Source organism: Balaenoptera acutorostrata, chromosome 19 (genome assembly GCF_949987535.1).
Source record: "Balaenoptera acutorostrata chromosome 19, mBalAcu1.1, whole genome shotgun sequence".
Classification (NCBI taxonomy): Eukaryota; Metazoa; Chordata; class Mammalia; order Artiodactyla; family Balaenopteridae; genus Balaenoptera; species Balaenoptera acutorostrata.
The window spans coordinates 49346697-49362375 of NC_080082.1; the positions used below are offsets into that span (position 1 = coordinate 49346697).

A 15679-nucleotide genomic window follows, 5' to 3' on the forward strand; every position below is an offset into this window, starting at 1 on the left:
AATTTCAAAGGCTTTGAAGGTGTTACAGAAAATATAAAGGACAGTGTCAAACACATAATGCGTATCACATGGCATATAAGTAAAAAAGGCTTCAATGACATAACGGAAGACGTGGAAGAAATTTTGGCAGAGAAGGAAGTGGAACCCACCAACAAAGACCTGGAAGAGATGGCAAAACAAGGCAACAACCTCTCCTTTGGTTTTCCTGGGTTAAGCCAAAGTCAGGAGATTAATCCACTCAGTGCACTGCCCCATCACACATCCTGCAGTTCTATCAAAATCAGTTTTAGTTAATGTTTTTAATTTTGGTTAATTTTTAATTTTTTCTAGGACTTTCTTTACATGACTGTACTGTAGAGCAGTGTACTGTATAGTGTTTACATGTTTATTTCATTTGAGTACTGCATATGTGTATTGTTTGTGTGTATGATTGAGTTAAAGCAGTACAATAACAATAGAATACACAAAAGTGATATAATTAAAATATTTATTATAATGAAGTATTGGATGTAACTTATAAGAAACATTTATTAAATAAGGTGTCTTTAAAAACAGAAAAAAATTCCATAAAAGATTATGTATTGGGACTTCCCTGGTGGCGCAGTGGTTAAGAATCCACTGCCAATGCAGGGGACACAGGTTCAATCCCTGCTCCGGGAAGATCCCACATGCCGCAAAGCAACTAAGCCTGTGTGCCACAACTACTGAGCCCGTGCTCTAGAGCCCGCGAGCCACAACTGCTGAGCCTGCATGCCACAACTACTGAAGCCTGCATGCCTAGAGCCTGTACTCCGCAACAAGAAGCCACCGCAATGAGAAGCCCACGCACTGCAACGAAGAGTAGCCCCCACTTGCCACAACTAGAGAAAGCCCGTGCACAGCAACGAAGACCCAATGCAGCCAAAAAAATTTTTTTTAAATAAATTAAAAGATTATGTATTGATTGATGAAAATGTGAACAGAGGCTCACAGGAACCTAAACCTGTATTGCCACTAGGAGCAATGGTTCAATATTCACTAGTTCAGTGTTTGTGGTGAATTTATAGAATATAACTACCATGAATTAGAAGAATTGACTGCATATGTAGGTGTCTATGTATTTCATGACTCAGGCCTTATATTCAAGGGTAGACGTGACAGTGTTTTGTAACAAAGAACTTTTAATAAATGTTAGCAGAACTGCCCCAATGGTCCAATTCTCCTGACTGTGGATATATAACAAACATAAAGGTGATGAGGCCTTTTGATCTCTCCCCCTTCATCCCTTCTGCATGCGCACACACACAAATGACAAATTGTCATAGCTTGGCAGGGAAATCAGAAAGCAGCCACACATGCATATCTCTTTCCTTCCTCTTCTACATCTCTTTGTTCTTTTAAAATATTCTTGAGATGGATTTATAGTATAAACATAGGAAGAACTGTTGCTGACATTTTCCCCAGATGCATGACAAACACTGAGTCTCTCTCGTGGATGATTCTCAGCTGTAGTGTAGAGCTGCAGGCTGGGTCAATTTCTAGTATGACCCTTTAGATGACCTGCCACAAAAAGCTTTCACAGAGATGACAATTATGATGTTTCTCTTCAGATACTGAGTAAGATATTTCTCTGGCCAAAAGACTTCCCTGAATAGTTATACTCAAAAGGAAAGGTATTTCACCAGTATGAGTTCACTAAAATTGACTGAAGTGAACACATTTGCAAAAGGCCTTGTTACATCTTTTAAACTCTGGTGTGAATCTTTCGATGGTGAATGAAGGATGAACTATGGCTGAAGGCCTTCCCACATTCACCACATTCAAAGGGTTTCTCTCCAGTGTGAGTTCTCATGTGTTGAGTTAAGGCAAAGTTGTCACAAAAGGCCTTTTCACATTCTTTGCACTCATAGGGTTTTTCTCCAGTGTGGATCCTATTATGCCGAACAAAATTTGCAGGTTGGGTAAAGGCCTTTCCACATTCTCTGCATACATAAGGCTTTTCTCCAGTGTGAATCCTCATGTGGCGAGTAAAGGAAGAGCTATAGTAAAAGGCTTTTGCACACTCTTTACATTCCAAGGGTTTTTCTCCACTGTGGGTCCTATTATGTCGGATAAAAACAGAATGGTGTGTAAAGGCCTTTCCACATTCACTGCACTCATAGGGCCTCTCACCAGTGTGAATCCTCATGTGTTGAATTAAGGAAGAGCTGTCACAAAAGGCTTTCCCACATTCTTTGCACTCAAAGGGCTTCTCTCCAGTATGGGTCCTCTTATGCCGAATGAAAGTGGAGCGGTGAGTAAAGGCCCTTCCACATTCGCTGCACTCATAGGGTTTCTCTCCAGTGTGAATCCTCATGTGCTGAGTGAAGGATGAGTTCAGGCAGAAAGCTTTTCCACATTCTTTGCACAAAAAGGGTTTTTCTCCTGTGTGGGTCATATTATGCTGGATAAAAGTGGAGCGGTGAGTAAAGGCCTTTCCACATTCACTGCACTTGTAAAGTTTCTTTCCACTGTGAATCCTCATGTGCTGAGCAAAGGAAGAGCTGTAGTAAAAAGCTTTCCCACATTCTTTGCACAAAAAGGGCTTTTCTCTAGTGTGAGTTATATTATGCTGGATGAAAGAGGAGCGGTGGGTGAAAGCTTTACCACATTCTTTGCACTCATAGGGCTTGTCTCCAGTGTGAATACGCTGGTGCTCTGTGAGGTGAGACCTGCGTTTGAAGGCCTTCCCACACTCAATACACTTGTATGGCTTTTCCCCAGTATGAAACCTCATATGTCGAATGAAGTCTGCCATATAACGACAGGCTTTCCCACATTCACTGCATTCATAAGGCTTCACTCCAGCGTGAATCTGTTGATGCCGTACAAGGGCCCAATTCTTGCTAAAACCTTTTCCACATTCCTTGCATTTGTAGAGATTATTCCTTGCATCAATAACAGGGTCTCTTCCTGGTTCTTGGGAATCACGTTCATGCACAGCATCTTGTGTAGTGACTCGCTCCTGTAAAACCCTTAAATAAAGACTATCATCTGTCTCAAAGTCATCATGTTTATGGCTCAACTTCCTAGGGCATGTCTCCTTGTGGATGTCTGTTCCTGGCCTCAAGTTCCCTTCTTGCATTTTTGACAGTTTTTCCTGATCCCTTGCTTGCTCCAGCCTGGAACGGCTTGAGGCTCCATGTGTCACTCGTTCCTCAAAAGGGGCTCCCTCAGTGAGGACCAGCTGAGAAGCAGTAAGCTCTGTGATCTCAGGTTTTGCCTTTTCACCTGAAGCAAATCCAATATAAAAAAGGTGCCTATTAGTGATGTCAACACAGAACAAAATAAATTACCACTTTAGTGGAAGAATGAAGGTGAAAATAAAGCCCCTACTGTCTATGGCATTTTTACATCTTTTAAACCCAGGTTTACAATTTCTTTCTTTACTGATCCTTGGACTCTTGACATCTTTAAAAGGTAACCCAGGAGGAAAATCTGGTGCAGGAGAATAGAAAATCTGGAGTGGAGACTCCTCCTCACTCTCCAGAATGGGGGAGGGTGGACAAAGTAATGATAATGACTGTGTTCCAACATCTCATAGTGCTATGACAGCACAGGGAAGGTGGACCTAACTTGGCCCAGATGGAAGACAGAAAGAGGTCAGTGGAGGCTACCTGGACAAGGTGCTACACGCGTTTATTTCTAAAGCTGAGTAGGAATTCCCTGACAGAGGAATTAGGAGAAAAATTTTAGCAGATGACTGAAAGTACAAAGGTTCGGGGTTTTCAGAGAATGTTGAATGCCAGGCAAAGAGAAGAGGATGACAGGATGGTGGACAGGGAGGCAGGGAAAGAGGAGAAACAAAATCTTAGGATTTTGGAGTGTGTGAAAGTTGGGGCGGGGGCAGTGATAAGCAACTGGGTGCACATATTGAGTCTACTATATCTAGTAAAGACTAGGTGAACAGACTCAAAGTAGGTAACATTTAGATGAAGTAAACCAGAAAACATATCACATTAATGAAGATTTATATGAAAAGAGATTAATAACATAAAGTTGCCAATTTTCCTCAAATTCATCTATAAATTTAATACAACTTCAGATAAATCCCAGTAGGGTTTTTCATGGTTATTGGCAAGCTGATTGTGGAATTTATATAAAATAACAGAGAGACCAGGATATCTCTGAAGAAGAATAAAGCAAGGGGACTTGCCCTCTGAGGAATTAGGATTATGATGAAATCATATACACCAAGGCAGTGTGATGTAGCATAGATATAAGATAAGCTGTCAAATTGTCAAAGGAAAGAACAGAATTGGGAGCTCAGAAATGTATATATGGAACTTTGATTTATGACAAAAGCAGCAGAGACGTTAGTGGAAAAAGGAAGGAATAGAGGAAGTCCCCTACATACGAACCTTCAAGTTGTGAACTTTCAAAGATGCGAACATGGAGCTTACTAATGAAGACCGGATGGAACTGGAGGCTCAAAGAAATGAAGAGAGACAACAGGAAGAAGTAACTGAAGAACCAAAGAGATTCACAACGCAGGAAATGGCAAGGGGATTTTCTTTATTTGAGGAGGCACTGTTAGTTTTTGAGGCACCGGACCCAAACGTAGAACAGTACACAAAGGTTGCAGCAGCCGTTCAGAATGCAATCCAGTGCTACCGTGTCATCTATGACAAGAAAAAAATAGCTACTATCCAGACATCATTGGATCGTTTTTTTCAAGAGGGTAGACAGAATTGAATCCGGCACGGAACCAGAACCTGTGCCATCAATGTCAGGCATGAGTGAAACTGCAGCTTGCCCTCCATCTCCTATTGCTGATGATCCTTCAGCTCTACCATCTCCCACCTCCTCCAGTCAGTAACTCTTCTTGCCAGTTCACTCGATGCCAGCTCCGGTATACCAGCTGTTGTACTATACTACTGTACTTTTCAAGGTACTGTACTGTAAGATTAAAAATGTTTTCTTCATTTTTTTGTTTGTGTTTGTTTTTTATGTATTACTTGTGTGAGAAGTCTTGTAAACCTATTACAGTACAGTACTATATAGCTAGTTGTGTTAGTTGGGTACCTAGGCTAACTTTGTCGGACTTACAAACAAATTGGACTTACAAACGTGCTCTTGGAACAGAACTTGGTCATATGTAGGGGGCTTGACTGTATTCAATAAATGGATGTAGAAAAATTATTTGCCACAATGGAAGAAAATGAAATTGTATTTCTACCTTGTACAAAACAAAAAATTAATTCCAGACTGATTAAGACTTAACTGTCAGAAGCTAAAGATTAAAAACGTTTAATAAATAGTGAAAATGACTATCTTTTAGATCTTGGGAAAAAGGAAGATTTCATAAACATACAGAAGCATTCTTTATAAAAGACTAATCAATCTGACTAAACTAAATATAATTTTTAAAAAGGTAAACAGAAAGATGGCTATATTAACATCAGGACTATATTAACATCAGATAACAGACTACAAAGAAAATGGGACAAAGAGGGACATTCTATAATGATAAAAAGATTAATCCACCAGGAAGACATAACAATCCTGAATCTTTATGTACCAAATATAAGAGCCTCAAAATATACAAACCAAAAACTGAGTTGAAAGGAGAAATAGACAAAACTATAATTACAGCTGGGGACTTCAACACTCCACATCCAAAATGAAAACTGAGTGTATTATGAACTGATATTTCACAGAAGATGTATATTGGCCAATCAACATATGAAGAGATAACTCAAATTTCTTAGATATGAGGGAAGGGCGAATTAAGACCACAATGAGAGACCATTTTATATTCACCTGATTGAAAAAACTTATCAAGTGTGAAAGAGGGTATGGATCCATGGAATTGTTCATACAAGGCAGGTGAAGTGTAAGTGGGTATAAATAACCATTTTAGAAAACAACAGGGCATCATCTAGTAAAGTTCTCCTTTTGCTTAACTTATAATCCCCAAATTCTAGTCCTAGGAATATTACTAAGAGAAATTCCTACACATGTTTGTGAGAACACATGCATGTGAATTTTCATGGCTGTATTGTTTGTGGGTACAAAAAATTAGAAACAAGAAAATTCCCATGAAAATGGATGAATACATTGTGTTATACTCATATAAATAACTACAGAAGAAAAAAATGAGTAAACTATAGCTTCATGCATCATGAATCTTAGTAATGTACTGTTAAATGAAAAGTACAAATCCTATACAACAACATAAATGGATACTTTTTATAACAATCAAATAAAAAAGCAAAACATACACGAGTACGATGAACAATATTTTTTTGAGAATGTCAGTTTTTAATGGCATTATAAAAATATGTACAATACATACCTAAAATTTAAATTGTGGTAAAATATACATAACATAAAATTTACCATTTTGAGATGAAACCATCTTAAAAAGTAATGGATAGAATAATTAGATGAAGTGGACAAACTCCTTAAAAGACTCAAATTACCAAAACTGATACGAGAAAAAACAGAATATCTGAATAGCCCTGTATTTACTCAAAAAACAAATTTTGGTATGGACTGAATGTTTGTGTTCCACCAAAATTCATGTGTTGAAGCCCTAACTTCCAATGTGTATTTGGAGATAGGGACTTTACAGAAGTAATTAAGGTTAAATGAGGTCATAAGGGTAGGGACCTGAGAGGATTAGTATCCTTATAAGAAGATACACCAGGGAACTTCCCTGGTGGTCCAGCGGTTAAGACTCCTCACTCCCAATGCAGGGGGCCTGGGTTTGATCCCTAGTCAGGGAACTAGATCCCGCATGCTGCAACGAAAGATCCCTCATGCTGTAACTAAAGATCCTGCATGCCACAACTAAAGATTCTGCATGCCACAACTAAAAGATTCCCACATGCCGGAACTAAAGATCCCGCATGCTGCAACGAAGATCCTGCACGCGGCAACAAAGATCCGGGTGCCACAACCAAGACCCAACGCAGCCAAATAAATAAATAAATAAATATTAGAAAAAAAAAGAAGAGACACCAGAGACCTCTCCTTCTCTTCCCCACCACACCCAGCACCACACACCACACCTAGGAAAGGCCATGGTCTCTTTGTCTTCATATGAGAACACTAATCCCATCATGGGTGCTCCATCCTCATGACCTCATCTAAACCCAATCACCTCCCAAAGGCCCCACACCTTAATTTCATCACATTGGGGTGTTAGGGATTCAACATACAAATTTTGGGAGGACACAGGCATTCAGTTCATAACAATGTTACATGAGAAAAAGTATGTAAATCAATCATCACAGTGCATGGCAAGTGTTCTGTAAATTTTAGACCACTGTCTCTTATCATTATCACAGTTGTTGCATTTGTCAATCAGAATGTCAACAATAACCTGTAAGAACATTTTTAGTACTGTGGTGCTGAGAAATACCCCTACTCAAAGAGTAAAGGGGCAGATACCACCTGCTCACTAGTATCTGAAGCAATGAGGACTCTTACACATGGCTGGTGGGAATGTGAAACGGTGCAGTCACTTTGAAACTGATTGATGGCTTCTTTTAAAGCTAATCATGTAACTACACCATGATCCAGCCAGTCCACTCGTATGTATACTCCCAACAGAAATGCATGCTTATAGCCAACAAAAAATATGATCAAGAATATTCATAGCAGCATTCTTCATAATATTCCAAAAATGGAGAACAAGCCAAATGTCCATCAACAGGAAAACAGGTATATATAATCTATTAATTCATTGAGATACTGCACAGTGAGAAACTAACTCCAAATATATGCAACCACAAGGGTGAATTCCAGAGTCATAATGATTATCAAAAGAAGACAGACATGGCAATATTGTGTACTGTGGGGTTTCATTTATAAACCTTCAAAACTAATCTATGGTGACAGAGTCTAAACACTGGTTACTTTTGTAGAAGGGGATATTAATAAGGAGGGAAGCACAAAAAGCCTGAGAGGTGCTGGAAATACTGTATTTCTTGACCTGTGTGGTGGATACTCTGGCTTATATATATGTAAAATTTCATAATGATGAACTTTAAGATTTGTACATTCACTATGTGTAAATTACCCCTCAGTACAAAAATTACAGAAAATAGTTAAGGGGAGGTCTGTGTAGATGTCTCTTCTGAGAATGAGAAAAGTCCTCAAAGAAGCTTGGTAGTTCAGCTGAAATAGAGTCTACAACTTTTGGAGAGTATTGGAGAGCCAAGAGCATTTTTTTTTTTAAATGTTTCCCTCAAGTGTCAGAAACTTGACCACGTGTTTTACGTTGAGTAGAGAGAAGATGGAGATATACAAGAGGTAGGAAATAAATGAAGATGCACATTCCCCGATGCAGTGGACAGACTCATGTATGGTTTCCCATAATCCCTGCCTCATGGTGTTCACAGTTTTGATACCCTCTGCCTGAATCCTAGCAGGACCCTTATTTACTTCTAAAGAATAGAATATAACAAAGGTGACAGAATGTAAGATGTAAGAGATAAAGTATATGTGTAACATCTCTCTTGCTGGAGTCTCTCACACCATTACTTGATTTGAAGAAGTAAGCTGACATGTTGTAAGCTGCCTACGATTGCAGCTTTGCAGAGGACCCAGCTAAGCTGTGCCTGGATTTCTGATCCACAGATGAGAGATAATACATGAGTGATATTTTAATATTAAATAATGAGTGAGTTTTAATATTGCTATATAGCAATAGATAACTAATACACCTGAGAAGGTAGGTGAAGGTATGACCTAGACGCTGCTTGGGGAATTAGCCATGGCCGGGAATGAGAATTCTTCTGAGAGCTGAGAAGGAAGCCACAGGGATAAATCAGTAAGGGTTAAAAGGCAAGAAAAACAAGTGAATGGCCTTTATTTTCAAAATGAGCTAGGTCATATGCTGAGATCTCAGTGGCTAGGGAGGTGATGGTATTTGGAATAAGGTGTGAGTAGACGGGGAAGTGGATGTAAGACACAAAGCTGATCGGAGGCACAGAGCAGATATGGGAGGGACCAGTTAGGAATTTGTTAGCATCATGCAGGCAAAAGATGATTATAGCCTGGACTAGGGTGATAGTACTGGAGTACTGGAACTGATAGAATTGGTGGAGATGATGGATTCAGAAGAAACGTATGATGAAATATGATCAAGATTCAGGGATGGCTGGATATTGGGAATGATGAAAATGGAGGTGTTGAGGGGTTGTTCAAGTTTGTTTTTGGCTTTCTCAACTTAGTGAATGGCAAGGCCATGCACTGAAATGGGGAGACGAGAGGAGTGGGCAAGATCATGAGGTCCTTTTTAGGCATGATGGGTGTGAAGTGCCTTTGAAACATTCAAGTGAAGATGGAGAACTGCGGGAAGGGGTGAAGGCTTGAGACAGACTCAGCAGGGCTGAGGAGGCGCTGGCCAGAGATACTCACTGACTGGCTGAGCAGCCTGAAGGAACCCTAGAGGGGAGAGATCACGAATCTGCGTCAGTGCTATCCACACACTTGAAGTGGGGGTGACAAAGGCAAATGTCCCCTTGAGGTTTTATAAGACAGGAGGGTAAGAAGATGACAAGGCTAGGGACTGTTCTGAATATCTCATTTACAAATGGAAGGATGGATGCATGCAGGGATGTATAGATAAATAAATGATTGGATGCAGGTAGAAAAGAGTGGGAATGCAAAGTATAGTTGGAGGTAGTAATCTGCAGAAAAAGAAAGGACTGTCTTTTCTGAATCTGGAAGGAAGTTTCCACATTGTTCTCTATTCATTATGAGTAATAATATATGAATATTACTAGTAGGTAAATTTATTAAGCCACTAACTTTGGGTTAGGCAATGTCCTAATAAGCAGTTTCAAGTTATCTAATTACATTCCCAAACAATACAGTGATGCAGAAACTATTATTACTCTATCTTTTTCTAATATAAGCTAAGTTTAGCAAACTGAGTATATGTTCATCATATCCCTGGTATTTTGTCCTTGGGCACAAAGCTAAACCACATTTCTATGATAAAACACATAGCCTAATGCCCAGTTCTTGTCAATGGAATGTGAATGGAAGTGACTGTGTATGCAAGTGGATATGACTACTCCCCTTCTCTCCTGTTCCTCTTGCCCAGCTGGATGATGCCAGGGCCACCTTACAGCCACATACTGACAATAGAATACACCTGGGTCCCTGAATAGATACGTGGTACAGAGCTCCCCTGCTGACCCACATTATACCATGGCACAAATGAGAAATAGTCTTAACCAGTTGACCCACCAAGATTTTGGAGTTATCTCTTATAGCAGGTAGCACCAACTCAGCCTTGAGTTGATGTCAAAGGCACAGGGAGATCATGCAACTTCCCCAGGGTCATGAGGCTAGTAAGTGGCCAAGTTTACAGCCCATCTCTTACCCAGTATACCACATTTCAACCCTAGTAAAGGCAAAGAGTGTGCTGGGATTGGGAAGACAGAGGAAACACAGTTCAAAGTGTTCCATGACCATCTAAGACCCCCAGGAAGGCTGCAAAAAGAAACTGCCCATGGAATTTCAGACACAGTCATTCCCTGGTAGTCTGCCAGCTGCCATGCCACCCACCTGTACAGGTGCTTCTGGAGAGGCCTCTCTTCACTGTCCTTAGTTCTTGCCCATGCTCCAGGAGGTGAATCAGCTCTGGTTTGGGAACAGGATGCCCTGTGCATGGAGAAATAAATGGGGCATGGGTATACAGGTAAAGACAAAAGGAAAACTCTCAAGTATACTGGAGTGTACACCTTTAACACACCACCATGAAACCCCAGAAAGGGGAGGACTCCTTCCAGAGGCTTTCCCTAATTAAATCAATAAGATTCAACCTTCCCATGCATCAGAACTACTTAGACACGCTTGTTCTAAACACAGAACAAATTAAACCAAATCTCTGGGCATAAAAACTGAGCTCTGGTTGTTTTCAAAGCTCCCCAGGTGATTCTGGTGCCCAAGGATGGCTAAAAACACTAGACTAACTCAACTGATAGTCAGTTATCTGAGGTAGGCCATGACCTAAAATTGCTACAGTTATCTGAGGTAGGCCATGACGTAAAATTGCTACCCATTCTGAAGAAAAAGCCTTCAATCCAGGTTGGGAAGACAGGGCTGCCTGTGGGGACCTGCTGCCTTACTTGCTGCTGCATCATCCTGTGGCCACTTCAAGGATGCTGGCCTGATGATCTGGACCAAGGAGAGAAAGCAGACAAACAGAGAGAACTGGGTTGGTAGATACCAACCCAGGAGCCAGCACCACCTCAGGGCTTCTCATTAGGTGAAGTAATCAACTTTTTTCAGGGTGAAACCTGTATGAGGTGGTTTTCTGGTACATGCAGCCAAATATATTTTGCCAAATTCGAAGGCTAAGGGACAGGAGGACTTTGGAGAGAAGTCAATGACTTAGACACCAGGACCACAGAAACTCTGATTAGAAAATCCTGTACTGCAAGCCAGAATGCACCCAGCTGTCACTGAGCAAATGTTCACTGATGTCTGCCATACGCCTGGCACCGAGCTCAGTGATGTGGCCATGGAAAAGGTGAACCAGATATTCCTTCGCCTCTGTTAGACCTGAGCTCCCTGACCCCTCAGGGACTTGGCTCGTGTTGGTCCCTCCACCTGGAATACTATTCCCCAGATGTCTCCTTTCAACAACTAATCACAATTGTCATAAAATAACACTGGATTTACTTCCCTGATGACTGACCTCCTGGGAGAGACTATGTGGACACAAGGCTGGGAGACCCCTGTCAGAGGTAACCATTTCTGGGTAAAGTGGACATTTAAGGTTTAGGTGGCAGAACACTTGGGATTTATTAGTTTATTATATATAACAAATGCATGTGTGGCACTTGCTATGTTCCCAGTTCTATTCTAAGCACTTTAAAGATATTAGTTCACGGGGCTAAGTGGAAGGTTACTATAAAAATATGATAGAACAAAAATAATCATGGTCCCAGCAAGCTCATGCTGCCGACTCAAGTCTGTGAGTCCTGCAGCTGTTCTTTCTGCTGAAGGGGAAACCAGCCAACAGCCATGTGAACGCTAAAGACTCAGCACTAAGCCCAGACTCTCTCAACAACAGTCAAGAGGCAGGAAAGAGAAGGGAAAAAGAAATAGCCTTCTCAGATGCCCATCAATGCCATTTGAAAACATGTCTGTGTACTCTCTAAAATTAACTCCCATAGCCTCAGAGAAGCAAGGCACAGGCCTTAGGACATAAGGGACGACTGTGCAGGCACCAGGGGTCAAAGAAGCCTTTTAGCTGAGATTGTGTTGCTTAGAAAGATACCAGTAGCACTGATGACAAATAGCTTCCCGGCTGTCTAATTCACCATGTTTTCAGAGAACGTCCCATTAACCACAGGTCCTGTTAACTGGGCTGTGAGGACATTTGACCCAATCAAGCTGAATTCCAGATCATGGGAATCTGGAATAAGGATGTCAGACTGAGGTCAGCTTATGTTGGACACTTGGGTAAAAGTGTTGAGAAGAACTACGTTTGTTATACAACAATCCTTGATGCAGACAAGGAAACCAAGCAAGAGGAGGTTAGATAAGAACATGCTGGGGCTGGAGGGAGAAGGGAAGGCAGGTTCCTCAGGTCTTCTCAACCAGCCATGCTTAGCGAGAGGCAGTGGAATGAAAGAGGCTGTGGGTACCACACAGGTGAGGCCTTACCCAGTGAGACCAGGAGGCCACAAGTCTCCAGCATCACCTCCTGGTACAAGGTCCTCTGGGCTAGGTCCAGATGTCTCCATTCCTCCCCAGTGAAGGTTACGGCCACATCTTCAAATGATACCAATGCCTGGAAAGTCAAACAGAGGTGGTGGGGTGCCTGTATGAGTCTACTGCTTGGTTAGTGGCAAAAGTCCAGAGAGACCCAAGGCCTGAATCACTGAGTATCTCCTGAGAACCTCGGTCTGTGCTGGGCTCAGGAGGGAGGTAGATGGTGCCTTTGACAGAATACAAAGGTGCAGGAGAGAAAAGCCGCCTATGTGGGAATCCACTGGAGAGTGACACAAAACAATGGTAATCTTGTGTGGACTGTGAGTCCATTACTGTAATTCAAGTAACGATAACAGCAGCAGCAGCTGCGCCTCACTGGTCTGCACTGTTTGCCTGCACCTAAGGACTTTAGATGCTGTGTTAAAGCAACTAAAAGTCTCTAGGTCTGGAGCTAGACTTCCTGGGGCTTAAATCCAGCCTTTTCATGCTAATTTCTTTGAGCCTCAATTTCCACATTAATACAATAATAGTACCAACTTCACCGTGTTGTTGTGGGAATTTAAGTGAAAATGTTTATAAAGCAAACACTGCAGTGCCCAGCACATGTCAGTGCTCAGTGTGTATTTGTGAATTTCATTAATCCTCCTGCAGCCCATGGGGTAAACACCATCACTGTCTCCATTTCACAATCAGCAAATGGGGACTCAAAGTCAAGCTGCCCAGAGTCATATGTCTAATGAGAAGGGGCAAGATTTGAAACCAGGTCCCTCTGGTTCAGCCACGGTGGGGGAGTTAGATTTAAGTATGATGGGAGCCCCAGATGGTAGAATCTTTCATTCATCAACTGCTTACTGAACACCTGGTACAGGGCCAGCACTCTTCTAAGCCTGGGGATAAAGCAGAGAACAGGACTCACACTCTTGTCAAGGAAAGATCCTTGACAAGAAACTAAATAAATGATCAAGATAAAGTCATATGGCCCTAAGGGCTCCGAAAAAAAACCCAAAAGTGAGTGAAATGACTACAAAGATTATGGGAGACTTTATGATACGGGAGACTTTAGATGGGGCAACTGGGGAAGACCTCTCTGAGTGGATGTGGAACAAGGCTGGAATGAAGTTAGGGAGCAAGTCAGGTGAGGAAAAATGGGTAAATAAGAGAAGTTCTGAAGGTGATCAGAGCTATGATGAGACCAAACAAGGTGGCATGCTGCAGAATAACTTAAGGCCTGTCCATGTGTTTACGTGCCTTGAGACACAACATTTGTATGCACTGTCATTAAGGAATACTGTAATGGATTCACTTTTCAAATATAAGTAAATGTGCTAGGAAAATGGGTTCACTGCCATAAGTGGCAAGCCAACTTCACTTGTAGTACCCAGATGGCATCTGCAAAGATAAATTCAGTGACTGGCTTGTCTTCTGGTCTGTCCAAGGAACTTCTACTCCTATTAGAGGAGCAGCAATTCCAAAAACGCTGCTCCCACCTCACCTCTAGGGGCTCTCTCATCCCAGTCTCCCAGCTTTCAGCTAGGTTGAGGCCCGAGGCAGGGAGGCCTGAGGGTCAGACTCCACCTGGGTGTGAGACTAAGATAATAGCAGGACCAGGAGAGTCTCTCTCTGGAAACCACATCGAGAGTGATGCTCTCTGGGTCCTGCTGAGCACTGAAGGACACACGTCACATGCATATCCTCTCCAGTTCCCTCAACCGAGAAAGAAAAATAGTTAATAGTCCAATTTTAGACCCGAGGGAACGGAGGCCAAGGGAATGGAGGCCAATCGACAAGCTCAAGGTTAGAGCCAGAAATGGGTGCCTCTCCTTATAACACCTGAACCCCTGGCCCGGATTCAGAAGCCTGGGTTGGAAGTGATTAGCACTGTGGTTCCCACACCCCATTCTCACTGGACCTCCAGATCCGAGAGTATTAAGAGGGAAAGGAGAAAGGTCCCGAGATTCCCTATATCATAGCGAGTGGAACTGTGCTGACAGCGACTCCAGCGCACATGGGCCTGCGGAACCCTCCACTCACCAGCTCCGGCGCCGCCATGGGGCCCAGTGGGCAGAGCGGGACGAGGAAAGGCGGCGACAAAAGCCGGTCCAGCGGGCTCAGCCGACTCCTCAGGCCAGCCCTGGACGGAGGAACCTGGGACCTGAGTGTCCGCGGTGTGGGATGCGCACAAGGCCCCGGGAGCCGCCTCCGGGAGCTGCGGAGACCGAAAGCTGGGGCAGAGCTCGGAGAGTGCTCGGCTGACAACCCGCTCGAGGGGGGGGGGTCACGGCTCATACAAAAGCGTAGAGGTGGGTCCCATTCTCCTCGCGGTCCTTTGCTCGGTCTTGACCTTTTTCTGAGAAGCGGCCAGTGCCCAGTGCTCCAGCCATAAAGGCCCGTAAGGACAGACCTGCCACATCCAAACGACACCCTAAGACCCGACGCCAGAAGCTCCGCCCAAGCTGCAGCAGGCAACACCCGCCTCCGCCGTCCGTTATTAACTCAGCGCCCGCCGCCGACGTTCGAGGCACTGCCTTGTGGGTAACGTAATTTCTGACTGCATCCGGGTGAACTGGGGAGCTCACTTCCTGTTTTCTGTGAAAACTGTGCCCTGCGGTTCCAACGAGGGGGCGTGGCCTCATTTCTTCTTAAAGGCACGCAGATTTCCTTGTCCTTTCAGGCAATGCCCTGCCCTTAAAGGTCTGTAACACGTGACCCATGCCTTGACCTTCCGCACTGTACACCTGCCGCAGCGTTTCACCTCTCTGAGCCAGGATTTACAATGAAAAATGAAGATTCTTTTTTTTTGTAAATTTATTTATTTATTTATTTATTTTTGGCTGTGTTGGGTCTTCGTTTCTGTGCGAGGGCTTTCTCTAGTTGCGGCAAGCGGGGGCCACTCTTCATCGCTATGCGCAGGCCTCTCACTATCGCGGCCTCTCGTTGCGGAGCACAGGCTCCAGACGCGCAGGCTCAGTAGTTG

The 15679-nt window shown here is 42.9% G+C and overlaps 1 protein-coding gene across 1 annotated transcript; it reads right to left on the minus strand.

The window, feature by feature from the left end:
- Positions 1 to 476: 476 nt before the first annotated feature.
- ZNF599 (zinc finger protein 599) lies at positions 477 to 15202 on the minus strand. Its single transcript, XM_007165092.2, has 4 exons — positions 14737 to 15202; positions 12658 to 12784; positions 10549 to 10644; positions 477 to 3249 (listed from the first exon to the last, which is right to left on the minus strand). Exons 1-4 carry the CDS (start codon positions 14989 to 14991, stop codon positions 1724 to 1726), a joined length of 2004 nt encoding a protein of 667 aa, XP_007165154.2. The 5' UTR covers positions 14992 to 15202; the 3' UTR covers positions 477 to 1723.
- Between the last annotated feature and the right edge of the window lie 477 nt (positions 15203 to 15679).

What these genes read in the sequence shown, in the direction of transcription:
- ZNF599 (XM_007165092.2), bottom strand. Translation starts at nt 14,991, where the DNA reads ATGAGCCGTGACCCCCCCCCCTCGAGCGGGTTGTCAGCCGAGCACTCT. An exon ending in TGGCCTCCTGGTCTCACTGG is followed by an intron (nt 10,645 to 12,657) that starts GTAAGGCCTCAC and finishes CTCCATGCACAG; the next exon opens with GGCATCCTGTTCCCAAACCA. An exon ending in CTCCAGAAGCACCTGTACAG is followed by an intron (nt 3,250 to 10,548) that starts GTGGGTGGCATG and finishes GATTTGCTTCAG; the next exon opens with GTGAAAAGGCAAAACCTGAG.